General features: G+C 46.8%; 1 protein-coding gene across 1 annotated transcript; it reads left to right on the forward strand.

The window, feature by feature from the left end:
* Positions 1-3,916: 3,916 nt before the first annotated feature.
* LOC308152160 (neuronal acetylcholine receptor subunit alpha-3-like) lies at positions 3,917-16,246 on the forward strand (the record flags this gene model as incomplete). Its single annotated transcript, XM_080525079.1, has 6 exons — positions 3,917-3,974; positions 12,004-12,143; positions 12,284-12,328; positions 12,454-12,563; positions 13,126-14,365; positions 16,121-16,246. The coding sequence occupies 6 exons, from the start codon at positions 3,917-3,919 to the stop codon at positions 16,244-16,246; spliced, it is 1,719 nt and encodes a 572-aa protein (XP_080381205.1).
* Between the last annotated feature and the right edge of the window lie 644 nt (positions 16,247-16,890).

The following is a 16,890-nucleotide window of genomic DNA, read 5'->3' on the forward strand; positions in this document are numbered from 1 at the left end:
GTTCTCCTCTGTTAGAGTGCTCATGGGAGTACCCTCAGTGTGAGCGACTCTTGCTGAATCGAAGATAATGTTTTTACGCAAATAGACTCTCTGTGACACGGAAGGAAAATCATCCTGACGTTTTGATTCCTTCGCTTCGCTCTCTCTGTCCTGGTCTGGAGGTATAAGTCAATTCTGGAGCTTTTTAACTTTTGATGGTGGGGAAGGTGGTGACGTAAGGGCTGTGATGTCATGGTGATGTAGGCCTCTCTGTCTGGAGTGCTTTATCACCACTGTAGTGTTACACAACACTGGCACCAGTCGACAGGCCGAGAACGCCAGACATTGAGCCACAACTGAGTGAGCTCACTTCACTCTGACTTCAACAACAAAACTTGAGACCACAATAAAAACAAAACAGGAGTGGTTAGTGGTGCTAGCGCTAAATGGATAGCGCTAGCATTAACGGTGGTCTAATAATGGTCTAATGGTGCCTTATTGTAGTTGTGCTTCATCTTGAATTTAAATAATTCATCATTATGAGGGTTAAAAGGATTATTAGGCTGTTTTGGTGCCCCCGCACACCACGTGATGCATGTGTATGTAGCGGCAGTCCTGTACTTTATTATATTACTTTATTATTATTATTATTATTAATAATAAAATTCTTCCACCTGATACTCCTCCTACAACTTCGAAGCTATTAACACCAATCCAACTGTAAAACGTCTAACTTGCTTTGCTATGACCACAGCCACTCATACACCTTTTAAGCTATTCACGCCGTTCCACTCTCGACCACTTAATCCTCTACCCACTCCACTGAACTGTCCTAGGCTTATTCTGTCTATTGATCTGTGACCTTCTAACATACAGTCTTCTAACTTTCTAACCGTATATCGATCTAAACCTTCAACTACATAGCATCCTATATACCTCTCCTCTCTCATCCACCCATCATCTTTTCACCCATACAGCTGCACAACAGCGGAGAGAAATGCGCTACAGAGAGTCGTGAGAACAGCACAGAAGATCACCGGCGCCCCCCTCCCCTCTCTGGAAGAGCTGTACAACACACGCTGTCTCAGGAAGGCCTCCAAGATCTCCAGGGACCCGACCCACCCTGGGCACGTACACTTTATCAGGCTGCCCTCGAAAAGGAGGTACAGGACCCCGGCCGCTAAGACAAACAGACTGAAGAACTGCTTCTACCACAGGGCCGTCAAGGCCCTGAACACAGCAAAGACCTAAGTTCTGGGCCCAGGACAGTCTGGACGGATTGTATGGCAGCTGCTGGACTGAAAAAATCAGGTGTAGTGCTGAGGCACAAACATGTACATTTCAAGCCTGCAAACTGTGACACTTTAAATAACGTGAAAAAATACTATTGTGCAATATGACAACCCTAGTTGACTATCTGTGCAGTATAGTACAGTGGATTGTGTACATAGCCTTTATTTATGTAAACCAGCTCCTTACCTTCTTGTGATTTTATTCATTTTCTAAAAGTTTTTTTTTTTTTTCTTTCCTAACACCATACTGTAGCAATGACAATAAAGTCCATTCATTCATTCATTCATTCATTCATTCATTCATTCATTCATATGCATTCATCCATCCAACCAACCTAACCAACCTCTCACTTTCTTTCAACTACCCAGAAGATCTTCATCAACCCTGATAAAAGCTATACCTATTACATCTTTAAACTATGAAGCTTTTTGTAACTTCAAAAACTCTCATCCGGTTAACCCACCAACTCTACCACTCAACCGACCAACTCTCTACCGACTCCACTGAAGTACTCCTGACTCATCCTATCTATCTATCTATCTATCTATCTATCTATCTATCTATCTATCTATCTATGTATCGGATAGATTTAAACCTTTTCCGGTACCAAAATAAGACTTTGCAATCCCACAAAGTTTCTTCTGTAATTCAATGCTCTTTACAGGAAAAATGTATTATGTAATATTAAAATAACATATTATGTATGTTACTCATATGATCCAGATGATATGTTACCTATATGACTATTACAAATGATTTCATATTCCGGTGGATCAAACCAGAAGTACTACATCGAGAAAAGAGAGAACCCATACAAGAATATGGCAGAGGAGAGATGATATGAGAAGAACATTGAGACAATGTTGTCTGCTGACAAATCAAAACTCAAAGTGAGTGACGAGGTCACTTAAATGGAACTTGCATGTATTCCATATGGATTTCCCAAGAGTATCCTATATAAAAATGCAAGACTGCAAGATGGTGTGTTGGCTTTAGTCACGCCAGCTCTGATCCAACAGCCTAACTCCTCCCTCTGTCCCAGACCCTCAGCGGCCTGCCTGACTGACTGGAGCAGCCCTGCACCTTCTATCTCATACCACCCATCCCGCAGAACTATGAGAATGAAAGATTCAACACCCCTAGGGTGTGGGGCAGAAAACACCTTCTACATACAGGTCAGGAATTAAACCTATTCTCCTCACACATTAACAAACAGTGGAAATATGTGGGTGCAATTATGCCTGTAGGTTTAAGTGAAAATACAGTATGCGAGTGTAAGTGTGTATATAACATTGTGTGTGTGTGTGTGTGTGTGTGTCTGTGTGTCTGTGTGTATGTGCACGCATGCGTGGTTGTGTGTGTCTCTCTGTGTGTGTGTGTGTGTGTGTGTCTGTGTGTGTGTGTGTGTCTGTGTGTCTGTGTGTATGTGCACGCATGCGTGGTTGTGTGTGTCTCTCTGTGTGTGTGTGTGTGTGTGTGTGTCTGTGTGTGTGTGTGTGTGTGTGTGTAGTAGCAGAGGATACACAGTATGGAAGGTAAGCCTATTACTGGGTGCATGGTGGTGGAGATAGATGCATACATATAGCCTGCAGTACACAAACTCTCCCAGTACTGCAACACACAGATACGGCCTCCTAAAGTTGATCTCAGCAGAGCAACTCATGGACCTCGACTCCACCAGTAAGACTAAGACATATTGAATATTATAGCTCATAAAATATATGCCCATAAAGTTGAGTGCAAACCCTGCATAGCAATACCATCAGTCTAAGAAGTGACATAATGCTATAGCCTGCAGGACGCTATTAGTGGAGTTATAAAGTCATATTTAGCAGGCTTGTTATGCATGAAAAATCAATTAAGTGTCTAAATAGGTCATTTACAGCTCAGCAGTAAAAATATACATCAGTGTGTGTGTGTGTACAACAGGGAGGTTGTGTGTGTGTGTGCGTGTGTGTGTGCGTGTGTGTGTACATGTTGGGAGCATGTGAGTGTGAATGGGGGTTTGTATGCTAGTGATGTACATATAATGTGTACAACAGAGCTGTGTTTCCTCCCCTGTGTGTGTGTGTGTGTGTGTGTGTGTGTGTGTGTGTGTGTGTGTGTGTGTGTGTGTGTGTGTGTGTGTGTGTGTCTGTGGTGCGCAGTGGTCGATGGTTACCTGCTTGCGCTGTGAACTCTTGGGTTGAGTTCCCGTATGGATCAGCTGGAGCCTAAAAGCGTTTTGCCAGTATTAAAAAGAACTCAAGTCTAAATGAGTGTAACCCTCCGACCTGATCAATTGGGGAGTGCCGAAGCGCACCATTATATACCTACCGCTGCGCCTGGACGCATTGATCTTTCCGTCGGGCTGTCCTGGCGAGGTAACAGTTTACAATTGTGTCAATGTGTGTATAATCTTTTCTAAAATGACTAGCGTATGATAAAACGCGAGCGTATGATAAAACGCGAGCGTGTGAGATTGCGCCCAAGGGGGCGGGACTAACGCGAAACTTCTCAATGTCGGAGAGCGCGCCGCTGATATCCACCTCTCCATGCGCGGCGCTCAGAAATGTTTCTCTAATTTCTGCCTGTCGAATACTGCGTTCTTCATCAATTACCTGTGTTTTGATCTGAAGGGCATTCCCTGTGCGCTGATGTATAGATGAGTCTCGCCGGGAAACTCACCGTTACGCTTCTACTGGTGGTCCTTTTAACGCAAGGTAAGCGGACCCATTTGTTGGGGATTTGGTCTAGAAGAGAGTTTGGGAGCGTTTAGAAGTCCTAAATAGTGAGAAAAGCGTGGAAGCGCAGACTTCAGCACAGCTTAAATACAGATCAATAAAAACGGAAGATTCCCATGCTTTTTTGCGCTTCTTAAAAAGGGGTTCATGCCATGCCCTCCTTTCAATCTGCAGCATGTCCCGTCGGAAACTCCCGACGACATCTCCCAGCAAAACTCACAGGGCTTCAAATAGATTTTGTGTACTATGTTGAAGTTACGTTTTTAATGTCTGTTTCTGAGATTAAGCCTCTGTGGAAACTCCACTACGGCCACACAGATTAGGCTACAACTTTTTCTAAACGATTGATGATGTTGATTGATTAAATATGACAGAATGCAAGATGCATTTCGATTAAACTGTCATATTATAACAATTGATTTCCACTTGCGGATATATTCAGAGGAACATAAGGGAACCTGGCATGGTACGGATGGATAGTTATCGCGGTGCTCATGACACGTTCCATCATTCATATGCGCTACGTCAGCCCTCGAGCTACCGACGACCAGCCATCAGCAGAGCGCGCATTCACGCGCACCGAACATGCGTGGCAGTGGCACACCTTTTCCTGAGTGTTTGTGTCCATTCATTCGTACACTTCAAACGGTGTGTGTGTGTGTGTGTGTGTGTGTGTGTGTGTATGTGTGTGTAACTTAGTTATGTATCACTTCAGTTGTATATAAACCACCAGAGATTAAAATCACAATCAAGCATCATGCCTCAATGCATCCAAACCATTGTGCCAATTATGGCGCATTGTACCATATAAGCTACACATCACACCTGGCTGGGTTGTGCTATATTTTGGAATATATTGTGTATCACTGTGTATTTTAGATTAGAACTGGGTTAGATTTACATTATAGACAGATGCTGTTACTCTGAGGTGATAGGTCTACAGATCCAGGTAGAGTTCATGCCTACCATTAGGTAGGCTAGACTTGTGTCTCAGACCCAGACATTCAGGGTAGGGACTAGGACCAGACCAGGCCAGTCTGGTGTACCTTATCTCCCTAGTACAGTCTATTTCTATGTTCTCCTCTCTTCAGTTCTAGCTCTACATTGTAAATCTTGTACATCTACTCGGCTCAGTTTTTCTGTAAAAAAAAAATCGACTGGGCTCAGTGTACGTTCTGTGCTCTGTTCCTCAGCTCTGGGCTATAACCGGTTCTATGTGTCTCTCTGTGTGGGGGTTCCGTCCTGTCAGAACTCTGTTCTGTGGGTTCTCTAAGGCATTCTGATCCGCTGTGTCTCCATTCCAAACCCTGTCCCCACAGACCTCCCTAGGCACAGCTGCTAAGTGCCTTATTGTCACACTCCATACTCCGTCCACCAGAGACCAGTGAGAGACTGGGGCTCTCGGCCGACATTCTCTATGAATGTTCGAGGCAGCCAGTGGTTAATATGGAGGGTGGGGGTGAGGGGTGAGGGGTGGCTATCTCTAAAACCAACAGGATTGGTTGACTGCACTGTCCTTGAACCGCTATGAACTGTCACTACATGGTGTCATTATAAGATGTTGCCAGGTGGTTGTACAGCATAATATACCTATATTCTAGGTGTCCTGGTCATTTGGTAGACTACACACTGTCAGTGGGGGCTCCATTCAGCCCTGCATACAGCGGCATTAGAGCAGGTATTGTCTTAATCCCGTGGAGTGTGTGACAGAGAAAAGGGCTGATCCTGCAATCCTGCAATTTGGGATTTGAATTTTGTCCTGCACCGTTACAACCTTAGTCTAAGCCTTTACCAGACCTAGAATGGACCACTCACACTCTCCCATCAACCCTACAGTAATACTGCAGCTCGACTAGCCTTTTCATTGGAGGGTGTCTGAAATAAACAAACAAGCCTAAGACTATAGATACATAGACATAGATAGTTTATTAGCCACACGACCAAAGCCGGTGGAATTTGTTCTCGGTACAGCGTGTTCATCTCTGCAGCACACAAATGACCAAAACAAGGAAGTGCACAAAGACAACCTAAAATAAATAGACAACAACAGACAATCGTTTGCATGTCGGTCATGACAGTGAGGAGGGAGGTGTTCAGAGTCCTGATGGCTATGGGGGAAAAGCTGTTGGTGAAGCGTTGACATGGTATACTGCTCACCAGTTTAAAATTCTTCAGCGTACTATCCACACTCTAGGCCCGGCACCCTCTGAAGGCCAAAACTCTGTTTCAATACAGCCATCAATTTCCCCACCCTAACCGGACTTAAACCGATTGCCTTTCACACACGGGGGTCGTGTGATCCGATGTACGATGTCGGAGGGCCGCGTCGTCACAGAGGGAATCAGTGGCTTGAGGAAGCTGTTAACATGATTGCTGTGCAATTATTGCAGATTCTCTGCAGCACTTCAGACTGGAATCAGGACTGGCGTAGTGTGTGTGTGTGTGTGTGTGTGTGTGTGTGTGTGTGTGTGAGTGTGTGTGTGTGAGTGTGTGTGTGTGTGTGTGTATGTGTGTCTAAGTGTCTAAGAGTGAAGTGCTGCTGAGTATCTGGGCAATAATTACACTGCAATCGCATTAAGAGGATCCTCAAGCCTGTTCCGCACACACACACACACACACACACACACACGCGCGCACACAAACACACACACACACACACACACACACACACACACACACACACGCACACACATGATACACCCACCATGAAAAGGCTAGTTGAGCTGCACGCACGCACGCACGCACACACACACACACACACACGCAAAAACTACTGGGAATAGGAAACTTACTCCCCCCTCCACCCCCCACCGCGTGGCTTAACCCCCGCCCCCCACCCCCTTCCTCCTTTGCACAATTCCCCTGAGACGTCCCAGGCTCCCATGCGGTGGCCACTATGAGTCACGGCCGAGGATACAGAGGGAGACGAGAGGATGGAGGGATGGAGGGATGGAGGCAGCCATAGAGAAGGGATGAATGAATAGTCTAAAGGAGTGAAGAGAGAAGTTCTGTCATTGCTGCCTACTTTCATCCACGGCGCATTTGCCAGTGCAGATTCACCTCAGTAGTGAACTCGCACATGGTCAAGTCTGACGGTTTCTGTTGTGCTTTGCAGTGCAGGGTCAGTGAGCCTTGTGAAATCCCATCCAAGTATGTGTGTGTGTGTGTGTGTGTGTGTGTGTGTCTGTGTGTCTGTGTGTCTGTGTGTTTGTGTGTTTGTGTGTATGTCTGTGTGTCTGTGTGTGTGTGTGTGTGTGTGTGTGTGTATGTGTGTATGTGCGTATGTGCGTATGTGTGTATGTATGTATGTATGTGTTTGTATATGCTTATGTGTGCGTATGTGCTTATGCGCGTGTGTGTGTGTGTGTATGCGCGTGTGTGTGCGTGCGTATGTGTGTGTGTGTGTGCGTGTGTGTGTGTGTGTGTGCGTATGTGTGATATCTGTCTGTTTTTGTGTCTCTGGTGTGGGAGTGGGAGAGGTTCAGTAGAAGGGCACTTTGAGTCACATGGAATGGTGTTTTGGTTGTTGTTGCCGGGCGCCCACCAACTCTCTATGACCCCAGGGAGCAGGCCTCACATCCTCAATGTGGACACACACACACACACACACACACACACACACACACAGCAGCACGGGAACAGACATGAGCCATATGAAGGACATGTTCATCAAGGGCGGATGGATAGAGGGACACACAACACACGCACACACACACACACACACACACACGCACACACACATACATACACATACACACATACATACATTCATACACACACACACACACACAACATGCCTGATTGGATGGTCACACATCCTCTAATCACCCTCGGTCCTCTGGTGAACCATTAACCATGTCAAAGACAGCCTATCAAAGACCCTCGAGAGCCCCTCACTCCCTCTCTCCCCTTGTTTCTCTCTCTCTCTCTCTCTCTCACTCACACACAGTCTCTCAGACCAATCAAAGCCTATCGTTGGACATCACTCTAGTAGTTCCTTTGTAGTCAGTGCCCAGCCCCCACGTCTCGTGTCCGATCCAGTAAAGCACACATGTAATCAAAGGCCTGGTTCTGGTTCTCTGTGAACTGAGTGTTGGACTCCATTAGCAGAGAGACTCCTTTTATCTGGACTGGGAGACCAGAGGAGAGAGGTGAGAGGGTTATTTGCTGCATTAACTTCTTCTGATTATAAGGACCCTTCAGATGGACACAATCAAGACAAGGAAAGGGAGTGGGGGGAGGTTTAACCATACTGGCAGAGTCAATTTACTTTCCAACTGTGAACAAAAGGTCCAATTAATTAACAGATTAGAAGTGCCCTCCTTTCCCGTACCAAACTAGAGGCTTAAACAAGGTTCTCGGAGCATGGCGAATCAGGGGCACGTGTTAATGCAGGTAGAGTGACAGGGTCGTCCTCTGGGGAGAGGCTTTTTCATTAGGCTTTAAGACTCGGCACTGTTGACCTCTGGAAAAACTTCAGCAAAGTTACTGTTGTAGTTTTATATCCGTTTATACTGAGAATGGAAGTCCCACTACATTTTGGCGAATCTAGCACTCATTTACCCATTTACTTCCTGTAAGAGATGTGCCAAGAACTATGGCACCTTGAATAATTCTGACTGTGGACAGGGGCCATAACTTGTGCAATCACAGATTTATATAATATGATTGGTTCCCAAGAATATTGACCTCGTGATCAAGGACAGTTCTATAAATATGAGTCCTGCCCAATGTTGGGGGCTTTTTGCTTTTTTGGTCTGCTATTTTCTCTCTGTGACTCCGCATGTGACTTTGCTTAATAAAAGGCCTCTTTGGAGACAATTGATTTAAGCTCTTTGTGCTTTATACGTTTTACTCAATCTGTTAAGAATCAAGTAAATCCACAACATTACCGTTACATTTTTGGCATTTAGCAGACGCCTTTATCCAAAGTGACTTACAACAAATACATTTCACAAAGGAAGTGAATATAATCTATCCACCAGTCATAGCAGGAAAAAGTAATCTATGTCTGTGATCAAACTTCTGCGTGGAATGTAGTGGCAGTGAGTACCTCTGCTGGAGGACTTTTTCTGCCACACTGATCTCCACGGCGATCACATGAAGGACTTCTGGGAAATGCGGTTCTCAAGAAAACATTAACGCTGACATTGTAATTTGGCTCAGAACCTGTGGATTGAACTATCATGTTGTGTTGCGTATCAGTCTTAAGTTACTTTTGAGGCCACTTGCAATGGCACCAGTGAGCTACTGTATGTACTGTATATGTCTTGAAGGAAAGGTATATTCTGTAAGAATTCTGTGGAGATTATATTCTGATTGACATCCCAACACCACTTCCATCAGGTTGCAACAGACACTCCTCTTTACAACGCTAAGCTGCTACTTACACACAACGACCACTAGTTGGCCGCTTGTAAATTAGCCTGCTTCCTACACATATTTTTTTTTTTGTGAGCCTATACTCATCATGAAACAATGAGCACACACACGGTTCAACATCAGGTTCAACATGATTACAAAACAACACGGATATGCTTTTCCAAAAAGGAGTCACTGCACAGAAGTTATTTGCTATGCCATCTTTTAAGATGTGTGAGTTTTGACCTTAGTGTCAAAGGAGGGTTTGTGTGTGTTTTGGCTGGGCAGAGTGAGTGTTAACATTACACCAGATGTTGTGTGTTACGTAACTGGCTCAGTTTGGGGAGGACAGGACAGGACGGTGAGTGTGTGTGTGTAATAACCAATTATATATACTGTATAACAACCAATTATATATATAGGAAACTAGGTAAATGTATTGGATATAAACTTCACAACTACCTGTTAAACGTCTGGTTCTGATGTGGCCCACTTGCTCACGGTGCTGGCCTCCTTGGGGTCATGGATTCAATAACCACTCAAGACCACATGCTTTACTCACTGAAGACATGTTGAAACTGCAATGTCACGCTGGGTAAAAGTGTCCCCAAAAAGACTGTTTTATTTATTCATTGTCTGAAAAGTGTTGGCGCTGTTTGTGGCCTGTTTGCACTTTCACTTTTGAGCTCTTTCATATAGACACATGAACTCCAGCAGTGAGCTCTCCTCTGTGGTGTCAGTAGAGAGGTGGTCAGGGGAGGCTGGTAGAGGTGGTCAGGGGAGGCTGGTAGAGGTGGTCAGGGGAGACTGGTAGAGGTAGACATCAGGATTGGCCTCATTGTAAGCTTCTCCTCCATTTACCTTTTACATTTTGGGCACGTAGCAGACGCCTTTATCCAAAGCGACTTACAACAAATCCATTTGTCTAAGTAAGTGAATCATCTATGCATCAGTCATCGCAGAAAAAAGTCATCTATGCTCGGGCCAGGGGCCATTGGCAGTCACAATGCTAGAAGAAGGAAGTATAGGCGGGTAGACGGGATGGAGAGGTTTCAGGAAGGACAGTTAAGATGTAGCCTGAAGAGATGGGTCTTCAGTCTACGGTGGAAGATAGGGAGTGACTCTGACAGCAGTGGGGAGCTCGTTCCACCAGCGCGGTGCCAGGACAGTGAAAACCTGTGACCGGGTAGTGTGACCGCTGCAACCCCCGTAGAGGCGGTGGTGCCAGTCGGCCAGCAGAGGTGGAAGAGCGGAGTGAACAGGCAAGGGCTGACCATTGCTTGCATGTAGGAAGGGGCTGTTCCCTTTGCCACCCGGTAGACGAGCAGCAGGGTCTTGAATCTGATGCAAGCTGCTACCGGGAGCCAGTGAAGGTTACGAAGGAGACGGGTGACATGGGAGAATTTGGGGAGGTTGAACATTGGGGACGGCTGGCAGCATTCTGGATGGCAGCATTCTGGATGGCAGCATTCTGGAGTCAAGCCGGGAGATGACCAGTGTCTGGACCAAGAGTTGTGCTGCTTCTCTGGTGAGGAACAGACGTTTACTCCTAATCCCACGATTTCTACCCCCGCCAGCCTCTCCTTGTGCTGGTGCAGTGGCGTTATAGTCTGGCTACCCATGTTACTGGTATGACGCTGTGGCGCAGGAGGTAGAGCCGGCATCTAATGATCGCAAGGTTAGCAGATCGGCGGTTCGACGAACCCCAGCTGGCCACATGTCGAGGTATCCTTGGGCAAGACACTGAACCCCAAATTGCTCCCAATGAGCGGCATTGCATGGTAGCTTGCCGCCATTGGTCATGTGAATGTGTGTGTGAATGGGTGAATGAGAGGCCGTTGTAAAGCGCTTTGGAATAATGCGCTATATAAGTCAGTCTGTTTTACTAGTGGAGCGATGGATGCTTCTGGAACATGACTGTTAGAGAAGAGAGGCTGGTTCTCAGTAAAGGCTCTGTTTAATTAAGCAGAAGAGAGCTGAAGGGAGAGGGGGGGATAGAGGGGAGGGAGAGGGAGAGAGAGGCGGTGAAGGACAAGGAAATGGAGAGCAGAGGGAGGGAGAGAGTGAGGTGAAATGAAAAGACTGGTGTCCTTCGAAGCCATTGGCATGGCGGAGGCGTAGAAGCGCGTGGGGTCCCAAGTGAGGCACGATTTTCTGCTCGGACAGGCGTGGGTTCCGTGCGAGTCACCAGCATGTTTTTTATTTTTTTTTACTCAAAGTGACCTTCAACCCTACTCTGCCACTCAGGTACACTCAGCATTTGACGGGAACACAGAACACGTGCGTACACGCACGCACACGCACACACACACACACACACACACACACACACACACACACACACACACACACACACACAATGTCTGGCTGAAACTGTCTGGCTTGCTAAAAGCTTCCACATGCCTTCCTCTGTATATACACAATTCCACCATATTTCCATCTCCCACTGCCTTCTTTCAGGTGCAAAGAGACTACTATAGATTATAACGTTAACATGGCCTGAGTTATGAAATGGGGTTAGGGTTAGAGTTGAATCTCCCAGACAAGATCACTAAGATATAACTTCTTAAATCCTCTTCTTTCTTTCCCTCTCCCTTTCCCTCTCTCTCTCTCTCGCTCTCTCTCTCTCTCTTTCTCTTCTTCACAGGCTGTTTCTCATCCAAAGGGGAGGACAGGCTATTCCGAAAGTTATTTCGGAGATACAACCAGTTCATCCGACCGGTAGAGAATGTATCTGACCCTGTCACAGTGGAGTTTGAGGTCTCCATATCTCAACTGGTCAAAGTGGTTAGAGACTAATCTATACGAAGTCATAACTGTAGCGAATATCAACGTTTCTTTCCATATTTAACATGACAAATCACAGTATAAACTACCTGAGCAATTGCGTTCTATAGCAACATGTTGCTCTCATTCTCTCCTCTTAGGATGAAGTCAATCAGATTATGGAGACCAACCTATGGCTAAGACATGTAAGTGAAGTTACCGTCTGACCTGAGAACTGTTACACTGTAGTAACCAAACAGTTGAGTAGCTCATGAGAAAGCTATTCTAAAAATGATGGTCTGGGATCTGTTTCTCCTCTCTCTTGTTCTAGATCTGGAATGACTACAAGCTGAAATGGGCGCCGGTTGAGTATGATGGCATTCAGTTCATACGTGTGCCCTCAAACAAGATCTGGAGGCCCGACATCGTCCTCTACAACAAGTGAGCATTCCTAGGGGCTGTGGCTCAGGAGGTAGAGCCGGAGTCTAATGATCGCAAGGTCGGCAGATCGGCGATTCGAACCCCGGCTGGACACTGAACCCCAAATTGCTCCCAATGAGTGGGCCGGCGCCTTGCATGGTAGCTTGGCCGCCGTTGGTGTGTGAATGGGTGAATCAGAGGCCATCGTAAAGCGCTTTGGAATACGGCGCTATATAAGTCAGTCCATTTGCCTTAGATACAGTATACAGAACCTAGATACAGTACAGTATGTTTGGCAGATTTCCCATAAATCCCTGCGCCACAGCCAGTGCAGCATATTCCAGAGACCATTTTAATTGGGTGTTATGTCATATATGTTATGTTATGTAATATATATTATGTACATGACATGCTATGACATGTTACCTATCAAAACCAAAACACAACAGAGGCACTGGAGGCTGAACCCGTTTTACGCCACAATAACAAATAACAGTATCGCTTGTGTGTGTTGTTATAGTCGTTGCAATCATTGCTATATGTTACACTAACTACAGTGTCCTATGTCGCCCTGGTCTGTCAGTGCTGTCGGTGATTTCCTGGTCGACGACAAGACCAAAGCCTTGCTGAAGTTCGACGGCACCATCACCTGGGTCCCCCCAGCCATCTTCAAGTCCTCCTGCCCGATGGACATCACCTACTTCCCCTTCGACTATCAGAACTGCTCCATGAAGTTCGGCTCCTGGACCTACGACAAGGCCAAGATCGACCTGGTGCTCATCGGGTCACGGGTCAACCTCAAGGACTTCTGGGAGAGCGGCGAGTGGGAGATTATCGACGCGCCCGGGTACAAACACGACATCAAGTACAACTGCTGCGAGGAGATCTACCCCGACATCACGTACTCCTTCTACATCCGCCGCCTCCCTCTCTTCTACACCATCAACCTCATCATCCCCTGCCTCCTCATCTCCTTCCTCACCGTCCTTGTCTTCTACCTCCCCTCCGACTGTGGAGAGAAGGTCACCCTCTGTATCTCCGTCCTGCTCTCCCTGACGGTGTTCCTCCTGGTCATCACGCAGACCATCCCCTCCACCTCCCTGGTCATCCCCCTCATCGGAGAGTACCTCCTCTTCACCATGATCTTTGTCACCCTCTCCATCGTCATCACCGTCTTCGTGCTCAACGTCCACTATCGCACGCCCATGACCCACACCATGCCCGCCTGGGTCCGCCGCGTGTTCCTGGGGGTGCTGCCCAAGGTGATGCTGATGAGAAGGCCCCCTAACCAGGGCTGCTCCCCCTCCGCCGGAGAGAGTGGTGGTGGTGGTGGTAGTGGTGGAGGTGGTGGTGGTGTTGTTGGTGTTGGAGGAACAGGAGGAGGAGGAACGGGAGGGGGGAGAATCATTGGGGCAGGGAGGAAGAGAAGAAACAGAGGAGGAGGAGAAGGAGGAGAAGGAGGGGGGTGTCAGCAGGCGGACGGGGATGCGCCGGTCGGGGGCGGGGGAGGGGGAGGGGCCATGAACTGCGTGGAGTACGGGGAGCCGCGGAACAGGAGGTTCCCCTACAGGGGGAAGGCGGTTCCCATCCCCACGCCGCCGCCGGTGGTGCCCCCCCCCGCCGCTCCTGTCCCCCCCGTCCCCCCTGCGCCCCCCACCGTGCCCCCCGAGCCAGAGCTGCCCAAGCTCCCTCGGGCACTGACCACCCCACCGCCCATCAACGCCGTGATAGCCTTCTCCGTGTTGTCGCCGGAGATCAAGCAGGCCATCGAGAGCGTCAAGTACATTGCGGAGAACATGAGGACACGCAACAAGTCCAAAGAGGTAGGGTCTTCTACCGGTCTGTGTTCATTTGTGTTATTGGGAGGTTACCGTACCGGTAAATTTCCCAACACCAGAATCTCCTTACTTATCGACTAAACAAAATCGCCATCCAAAGCGAGCAAGCACATAGCCGTTGGCTATTCTCCCAACCAGTGCCACGCTCATAAATCCTGCACGCACCTCCCCATCCATCCCACTTGAAGACAAGCCTCACATTCATGTGATTTACACAAATACAAAAGGATGACAACTATCTTCCTCAGTTAGGTTGGCCCCCTTCTAGGGCACAATTGAAGTGGTTTTTGTCCAGGTATAATGCACGATCACCTGGGTACCAGCTTACTATTAAGTTATATGGCCCTTCATTTTCAGTTACCACACATGACTTAAATAGACAAACGACACCAGTAGGATATTACACATTTAATACCTTACATTTGGTTATTACATTTACGTTAACGAACGGTACACAGTCTCAGCCAAACATCCCTATGAGCTGAGGTTTTTGGATTATGTCCTTAAGAGACACCTGGAGCGAGGAGAAGTGTTCCCTAATATTTCTCCTTCTTGTGGGTCCTGCGGTATTGTACAGTACATAAGCAGTTATTGGACTTGGAATTGCCAAATATGCTGGGCTAAGCACTTATGAGATGCCCCAGCAGAGTCCACACACACACACACACACACACACACACACACACACACACACACAGGATCACCTGGTTTAATCTAAATTGTGTTGAATCCTCTTACATGGAGGCTATAATAGGAGTGTAAAGCTTTTTTGCGAGTGAGAGCTTTAGTATGCTTCTCTCCCTCTCTCTCCCTCTCTCTCCCTCTCTCTCTCTCTCCCTCTCTCTTTCTCTCTCTGCAGCTGCCTGATATGTTTGTTGTTGTCTTTTCTTAGTAAGGCCCCGGTGTTTAAATGATGCATACAGAATGGCTGTATCCTATTCAGGAGACAATGGCATTATTTCACCCTGAAACCAGCGAGCCACATCTGGCTGCTTCTGGAATAAACACACACACACACACACACACACACACACACACACACCTGACATCATCCCCAATCCTAGCAGCTCAGGGAACGTGGCGCTTGAGTTTCTTTTTTTACACTCTTTTACTTCTTTACCTTTGTTGTTGCTTGTTATTTGTTAGGCTAGTGCTGTGCGGTTTGAATACAATGTCCTCTTTAGCATATTTAGCATCTTTATGTCATTTTACTTATATGAGAATAGACAGAATTCAACGCGGTTGATCTATAGTGAATGTGATGCCTCTGGTACCTCAGATTCTCCTTGTGGCTGTCATTAAGGAAAGGTCAATGATGTGTTTACATCATTCTCCCTCTCTCTCTCTCTCTCTCTCTCTCTCTCTCTGTCTCTCTCTCTCTCTCTGTCTCTATCTCTCTCTCTCTCTCCCTCTCTGACAGACAGACATTCATTATGCTAAACCCTTTCTTACATCCTATGTTTCTTCTTAATTGCCTTATCCTTATGTATATTCTATGACCTGTGCTTTCCTCTCCTCTCACTCTTAACCCTTTCCCTCCTCGTCTATCTCTCTCTCTCTCTCTCTCTCTCTCTCTCTCTCTCTCTCTCTCAGAGAAGCTGTGTGTTCTGAAGTCTCTCTCCCTCTCAGAGAAGCTGTGTTCTAAAGTCAAAGAGGACCTTTTGTTTTTGGGCTCTTTTGCAAGTTGACATCTGTTTGGTAGAATGAAGGTGTGTTAAAGGTGGTTTCTCTCTCTCTAAGGTGGAGGATGACTGGAAATACGTTGCCATGGTGATTGACAGGATCTTCCTGTGGGTGTTTGTGACGGTCTGTGTGCTGGGAACCCTGGGACTGTTCCTCCAGCCTCTCATCAGCTTCTTCACATGATGCCCATGTCCACCACCTCCCTCTGCCTTCGCCTCAGGCTTCCCTAGGCTCATTCTCTGTTTACTATTCTCTCCTTCTCTCCGTTTCTCAGCCATCTTCTCCATTTCTCTCTCTCTGCATTGGTTCTTCTGTTCTTCTCTGTCATGTTGGGTTTCCTTATCTTCTAGCATCTCATGTCTTCAAGCCCCCAGACCCTACAGTAACTGTTAGAACTTCAATGAAATAAAAAGATGTCACATGATTTTCACCGCTTATCTAGTATCTGGTTGTTAAGTCGTGACGTGTTTCCGGGTCCAAAGTTGGCTGAGGCGCTGTCTTCGAATTGCCTCAGTAATAATAATAATTCATTATATTTATATAGCGCTTTTCCGAGGCTCAAAGACGCTGACAAATATGGGAAAAACGGGAAAGTGCTGTATCCCTTGTTGTATGAATAGATCAGAGTCTAAAAAACGATTGAACTGTCATTCTACCGCTGTGGTACTCTGGTGCGGGGAATTTCTGGTTTGGACCCGGAAATTGGTAAACGTCAGACTTAACAGCCGAATGATGTCCATGTCCATGTGTGGCCATGAGCCTGGCCATGTTCCTGGGCTGCTGAACCCAAGTGGTCTTACTAAATTCACACTTCATCAAATATGTTT

The sequence above is a fragment of the Nansenia antarctica genome, assembly GCF_963989245.1.
Source record: "Nansenia antarctica genome assembly, chromosome: 3".
NCBI classification, from domain to species: Eukaryota; Metazoa; Chordata; class Actinopteri; order Argentiniformes; family Microstomatidae; genus Nansenia; species Nansenia antarctica.